General features: G+C 29.9%; 1 protein-coding gene across 1 annotated transcript; it reads right to left on the bottom strand.

The window, feature by feature from the left end:
- Positions 1–3,259: 3,259 nt before the first annotated feature.
- On the bottom strand, positions 3,260–6,514 carry LOC129292298 (loganic acid O-methyltransferase-like). Its single transcript, XM_054929877.1, has 3 exons — positions 6,401–6,514; positions 4,264–4,920; positions 3,260–3,616 (listed from the first exon to the last, which is right to left on the bottom strand). Exons 1-3 carry the CDS (start codon positions 6,512–6,514, stop codon positions 3,260–3,262), a joined length of 1,128 nt encoding a protein of 375 aa, XP_054785852.1.
- Positions 6,515–7,381: the final 867 nt, after the last annotated feature.

Consider the following 7,381-nt stretch of genomic DNA (forward strand, 5'->3'; position numbering starts at 1 on the left):
ATTTTTTTGGGTCAATAGCAATGAATTTGGCCTATAGATTATTTTTAACCCAAGCATTTTTTTACAAGTCACTTTGTATAAAAAGATTGATCATTACTTACTCACTTTTAATTTTATCCTTTCACAGTTTCCTATAAGTAAAGTAAAATGTTACACATGAGAGAAAACGTGTGCTGTGAAACGGGAAGAGAAAAGGGAGAAAAGAGAGAAAGAGTATAGAGAGAGAAATGAAAATGAGAGAGAAAGGAGAAGCGGGAATATCAAAATTCTCAGAAATTATATTCAATATTTATAAAAAAATACTCCATACAAATGAGAACCATATATTTATTTATAGAGTTTTAAAAACAATAAATTTAAATCTAATTCAATCTCAAACTCAAATCATAATCTATCTAAAATCAAAAAATAATGACAAGGTACTTAGTTAATCTAGATATTTTATTTTATTTAAAATAATAAATAAATTTTAGATACCAAATCAAATATACTAAACTACAAAATCAAATAATATTAAGCCCTAATTATTCTAATCACCCATTATCCCATCTTACATCATTTTTCTCCCACTTGAAGAATTCATCTCTCTATGAGTTAAAATTGATGTATAAATTTGGGGAGGGACAAGCAACATAAAATTTTAACTTGGTGCATAGATTTGGATATCCTTTCCAATAGGTGACATAGTGAGGGGCTGAGTCATATGGAGGACATATTTGATTATTTTGAATATTTGAAAAAGCTTTCCAACAAATAAGATATTGTTGAAGCTTCTTGCTATGAGACAAGACATCCTCAATGGGTGTAACTCATAGATGTCTTAAAATTATAGCGCAATGAGGTTGGTTTTGACTAATCACATGGGAAAGAGCCACTTGTATAGTAGGTAAAGGAGCTTTTTGATAAAAATACTATAAGTAATTTATAAATAGGATTAGAGAGAGAGAGAGAGAGAGAGTGTGTGTGTGTGTGTGTGTGTTTCTGTACCCATATAATAGAATTTGGAAAATTGATGTATTTGAAGTATTGTACTATATGTATCGTATTTGATACATGTATATGTATCGATGCTTGTTAGCATCAGTTGCCTATTTGAGTTAGGAGGTGAACTAAGTAACTCATTTGGCTTGTACTCTTTCTCTTGTAAAATGTAATTAAGTAGATCTCCAAGAGTTTAAATGATATGGGGCAACCGAAAGATAACTTACAATAAGCTAAAATTCTACGACGTGTTATCTCACAAAGAACAACACTAATCAAAATAGCTTTACAATTGAAAAAAATTCAATTCATAAATTCAACAAATCTCTTCAAAATACTAATAGTTTAACTATTAAATAGACTTCTAAAAATCTAAATGATGCAATTCTAGTTAACTTAGAATTCCAAATAGATAGATCATATCCTAATGGATATATTTTATCGTTGTTTGAATTTAAAACAAAATAAATAAATTTTCATAAACTTAAATATGAAAATAAAATAAACTAATTTCCTAAATTTAAAAAGAATAACATTAACTAAACTAAATAAACTCATGGGCTTGATATTTTATTTAGGCTTAATATGCTAAGAGTCTTTCTTGAATCTTCTAGAACTCCAGTTGCTTCTAGAATTCCTTAATCATTTAGAACTTCCTTAATTAATAAATTTAGGGTTTCTTTCATCTTTTTAGCTTTGGATCTAATCATTGGTTCTTAATACCTTGCAATGAATCAAAAGTTCTAAACATTGAATTTTGACTCATCCCTTGATTGCCATTATTAAATTTGTACATGAATGTGTAACGGGATTTTGGTCAGCAAATTACACTAATTAAGATGGTCATGGAAAATTTGAGGTACACAACTTTGAATATTGTTAGGGCTAGCAAATCCATCATTGTTGAATCAAGCTTTAACCCAAGCCCACATTGTTAAATGGGGCTTACATGGATATTAATAAGATGTTTGGGTCCTTGAGTTCAATATCCCACTTCCTTATTTAAATGGTGTGTCAAAATAGTTTCAAGATGGAGCAGGGTTTCAATGCTTGTCACCCTAGCGAGCACCGTGGGTGATGAGATCTAAACTGTTTGGATTTTAATATGAACAATTTGAATTCAAAGGTTATCATTTTGTTTTTATTAAAAATAAAATTTACACAAATTTTAATAAATCTATTTTATTACCAATTTGGATGACACAAATTTAATTTGGATGTTTCAATTTAATATTAAAAATTTTATAATTTTTATAAACTGACAAATAGATGTACTCTGAATAGTCTAAATTAAAATTTTTTAACTCATAACTTTTTTCAGAAAAATATTTTTTGAAATTGTCATTTTGGATATTATCTTCATTATTTTTAATATTCTATTTACCAAGATAAAAATTTTAAAAATTTTAATAATAAAACTAGACTACCTAAAATATATCTGGATAGTTAATTCATAAAAATTATAAAAACTTATCATATTCAATTGGATCATTTAAATTAAATTTATATTATCTAGATTAATAATAAAGTAGATTTAGAACTCATCACTATGATGAGTACTATGATGCTCATTGGGTTGATGAGCACCGAAGCTTGTTCCATTTCGGGATATGCACGATCCAAAAACCATCCAACATGTATGGGAGTTAAATGAGTGGTGGAGGCTACAGTGAAAGTTGAATCATTTCATTTTGAAAAAGAAGCACTCAAAATTCTTTATTTTCTCTTCCTTCTTATGGGTGAATTTGCTGTAAGCCCGGACCAAATTCATACTTCAACTCCGTTCTTGCATAGAGGTTTCATCGGGTATAACTAATAGGTATGTTTTCAAACTCCATTTTTTTCCCCACATATGTATACGGAAGTTCTTGTTGTAAGTGTCGCGCAATGTTCAAGAAACATATCTAGTGTCTATATTTCATACGGTCTTTTCCCCAAAAGATATAGAATCTATATAATTAAGTTTTTCTAAAAAATAGTCTTAATTGGATTTAACATCTCAATCAACTGAATGGTTCTACATTTCTCTTTACGAGAAATGACTGCCATCTATTTTTTTTTTGTGGGTAAAAATGAGGAAATACGAGTAGGAACCAGAGATCTTTTCACTCGCAAAATAGAAAAGTAGTCCCCATTGTCGACACTTCAATATGGAGAATAGTGGCATATAAAAAATTATAATTAAGAGAAGTTACATTGCCATGATTCTAAGAACCATGACAAAAATACAACTTCATTTTTTTTTGGCAATCTCTGATTCTCCAATAATCATTTTGTTTCATTCAAAATATTTAACATTGACCTTGATGACAAATAATCCTCCCAAGCGCTTGTAAGTTGGGTCTGAAACTGAAAGCAAGTTGGATTCTGCCAATTTGTTCTCATATTGAAGGAATATGTCATCCACAATCTCTTGCTCAAAATGCTCCTTGAAAAGCCCTTCCCACGCAGCTCTCATTTGCATGCATATCTTCTGGGAATCTGGTTCTTGCTTCTTGTCAATTAAGCGAAATAATAATTCTGACCTCTCAACTTTGAAATTCCCATTCTTCTCAATCAATACTTTTACCTCTTTTGATGTTGGTACGTACATAGGTACGTTGAAGGAATCTACCAATTCATTGCTTATTAAGCCCTTCATTCACCAAATAAGTTAGTTAAAATCAAATATCCAAGTTAAAAAAAGAATAATCAACTCAAAAATTAAGAAAGTGGATTCATGTTTTTAGGATATCTAAATGTGAATGAACTTGAATTGATATGAGAAATTCTTCAGAGTTAAATTTAATGACTAATATATATAACAAAGTAGAAAGATTCATAAATTTAAATTTTGAGTTGAGATGAGATAGTTTTTAGGCTCATAAACTTAAGTCTTGAATTTTTGAGTTGGAAGGACACTTCGTACATTTGATTTGAAACCTCAAAGTTCAAACTTTTAAGTCTTTCTACTTTATTATATAGTAGTTATTAGAGAAATCATATTCAAGGACCTAATAAGAAACTTATTCATAATCAATAGCTAATAACAAGTCCAATTAAAGGAAAAAACAAATCTATTTTTTCATTTTAATAATAATTCATTTTATATTGGTTTTTGTCTGTGAATAAGTTTTTTGTTAAGTTCTTAGATGTGATTCTCTGTGGTTATTATATCCTACTTTATCTAATGTCATGGGACTGCCAACATTAGCCAAGTCTACCCACAATTGGATAACCTAATGTGCACATGGATTATGAAATCATACAGAGAGACTATTTAATTAATTTGTTGTCATTTACCTTATCGGCCATCTCCACAAGAACATTCCCCATGATATTTGCAATATCTTCAAATCCGTTCCCTGAATTCGGCGGGACACAGAGAATGATAAGAGTCATGATACCTCCAGGAACAAGTTCCAAGGCTCTTGAATTCAGAAAGCTTTCCATGTCTCTTTCAAATTGTGCAGAATAAGCCTCTGCAACTTTCTTATCTTCATTTGTAAAGTAAATTCTGCCTTTATTATTTGCAGGAGAATTCTTGTCAACTACGTCTTTGGGCACCCTTGAGAGCCACTGAAGAGCGTAAGATGACTTGAAGACATGAATGCTTGATTCTGGAAACAATCTGCCATGAAATGAACCAGCCACTGCTGCTGCATAGTATTGCTTGTCCTCAGGAAGAGACTTGAGAAGTGTGTTGAAGTCATTACCAGCATGATCATTGAAGAACACTTGAAATTCAAGTGATGAATCTAAACCATGTCCTTGAGATTGAAACTTGAGGTTCACAGAGTCTATGATGTTTTGGACAGTGAAGAATGTGTTAGGTCCAACTGAACAACCCAAATCTGCTATACGGAAAACATTAGAGGAATGTTGCAAAGCCGTTTCAAGATCAAGATTCTCAAGAATGGCTTCTTTTGCGATGTGTTTGGTAATATCTGCTCCCTTTCGCTGCAATCAATGATTGAACTTTTGAATGAAGCAAACTATTTAGAAACGCGTTTGCATTTCTTTTTGGTATGTGCATGGAAGCTTTTGAACTGAAAGATACATATAAACACACACACACACACACATATTTTGATTAAAAAATTGCCAATTAGCAATTCAAAATTTCAAAAGCAAGAAAAAAGCAGGAAATAGAACAGCAATGGTTCTTTAAAGAATAGAAGAGAAAAGACATGAACAAGAAAAGGTTTTACACACTTCAAGCTGTGAACAACACATTCCTTAAATCTTAACTTAGATGGGGAGAAAAATAGAAGGAAGAGAAAACTAAGAGGGAAAACACTCAAAAATAGTTAATTTTTTTGTTGGAAATTTTCTTTCCTAATTTTCTTTCATTCTTATTTTCTTCCTACTTTTCCCTTCATGTAAACCAAGTCTGGTCTCTACCTATATGTTCCAAACCTGCAGTTTGGGTTGATGGTGAAATTTCTTTACAATGTAAATGATGTCCCTTAATTAAGGATGATTTGTATTTCCTAAACTCAAACCAAAATCACAATCATTTTGTAAGTGATACAGTTTGCTTTTAATTTTTAATTGTGCATTCAAATTAATGTAAATGAAAATGAATTTTCGTATCTCTGGAAATAACGTGACTCTTTAAAGAGACAAAACTTTGTGACATATTTTCATGAATCTTTTGATGTTTTATATGAACCATGTGACCCATGAATAGACACAAAGAGACACCCTATCTCTTGATGAAAATATATCAAGCTTTCAATTTTTAATTGAACATTCAAATCAAGGTAAAGGCAAATGAATTTTTGTATCTCTGGAAATAACGTGAGTCTTTAAAGAGACAAAACTTTGTGATATATTTTCATGAATATTTTGATGTTTTATATGAACCATGTGACTCATGAAGAGACCCAAAGAAACACCCTATCTCTTGATGATTCATGGGCCTTATGACCTTTCATGAATCATCTCTAAAGTCTTGGCTTGTAATTTATAAAGTCCTTCAAAAAGTCATACCTTTCTAAATAATTTATGAATATTTTCATTTTTGAAAATCATCTCACACATAGAGGAGATAAAAAAGAATGTTAAATGAAACAAAAAAGAAGTGAAACACTGAGGTTGATAAATTAATTAAAGAGCTAACAAATTGCACTTTTCATTGTTCGAGAACAAAGAAAAACTACTAGATTTTTTAATAGGGAAAATTGCTAAAAAGTATTTAATGGAAAAGATAATCAATATTGAAAAAGGGCTATAAGAAATTTCCCTTAAAAATAAGCCATAAACACGAAAGAAAAGGAACAGAAAACAAAAATTAAAATGCAGAACATGGAAGACTATTTGCAGATTTTTGATGAAGTACTACATTTTAAGAAAATTATGATCTTATTAATAAAAAAATAAATATATAAAAGAAGAAAGTGGGGAAAAAATAATTAAACTGGTGAGAATGAAGAACCTGATAGTTGGAATTTTGAGCATAACTATATTGGCCTTCTCCACCATTCATTGGGAATGCTTCGTAAGATTGGTTGCCTCTTATGCTTTCCATCTCTGTGATATTTTTGTACATGAGCGTTTGAGAGACAAATAGATATAAATACATACATACATACATATATTATATATATGATAAACATCAATATTACACACACATACACATGTACACTGTAACAATGGCTGAATTCATTATCATTGTCTCGTCAGATGTCGAGAAAATAGATACATCCTAGCATGTTTGTAGATGAAAACTATAGATCTACTTGGTCATCGATACTTTTCTTGTTTAGGCCGATCACGTCATCACAAATTAATGATTTATACAAATATTAACACTTTCATGTACTTAGTATTAATTAACAATACTCATATTTAATAATCTTTAATTTCAAAAAATTAAATCATATTTTTTAAATTATAATAATTGGAATGGAAGAGAAGTTAGATGTCTTTACCCGTAACAATATTGTGAGTGGATGATAATTTGGCACCTAGCAGAGTCGTTCGGCCCAAATTTCTATTCTACCTCGTCACATTAGCACATGGATATTGTCATATCCAATACATATAAGCACGATATATCCAATCCGGATCCTCGATGTTCACAAAAATGAAAGCATACAATATTCCTTTGGGAGATTAAAAGAAAATAACGAACAAGAAAGTATAGAAGAAGAATGATACATAGGTCTTAAGAGGATTAATTAATTCAACTTAAGTCTAAAGTATTAAATTTTAGAAATTTGTAAATTTGGTTTTGAATTTGATAATTTCATTGTAATTAATTTGCAACTTATATTTTAAATTTTAATAAAGAAAATAAATTTATTTATTTTTCAACCATATTAAAATTTAGAAAACAAGTTATAAATTCATCATAAAGAAGTTATAAAATTGTGAGTCAAATTTAAAAAATGAAATGTTCAAGAGGAGGTTCGAA

Source organism: Prosopis cineraria, unplaced genomic scaffold (assembly GCF_029017545.1).
Source record: "Prosopis cineraria cultivar Desert tree isolate PC_DT_omini unplaced genomic scaffold, ASM2901754v1 PC14, whole genome shotgun sequence".
Lineage (NCBI taxonomy): Eukaryota > Viridiplantae > Streptophyta > Magnoliopsida > Fabales > Fabaceae > Prosopis > Prosopis cineraria.

Coding starts and splice junctions, on each gene's coding strand:
- LOC129292298 (XM_054929877.1), bottom strand. CDS start 6,514: ATGTACAAAAATATCACAGAGATGGAAAGCATAAGAGGCAACCAATCT. Junction 4,921..6,400: donor CTCAAAATTCCAACTATCAG/GTTCTTCATTCT, acceptor CATTGATTGCAG/CGAAAGGGAGCAGATATTAC. Junction 3,617..4,263: donor TTGTGGAGATGGCCGATAAG/GTAAATGACAAC, acceptor TGGTGAATGAAG/GGCTTAATAAGCAATGAATT.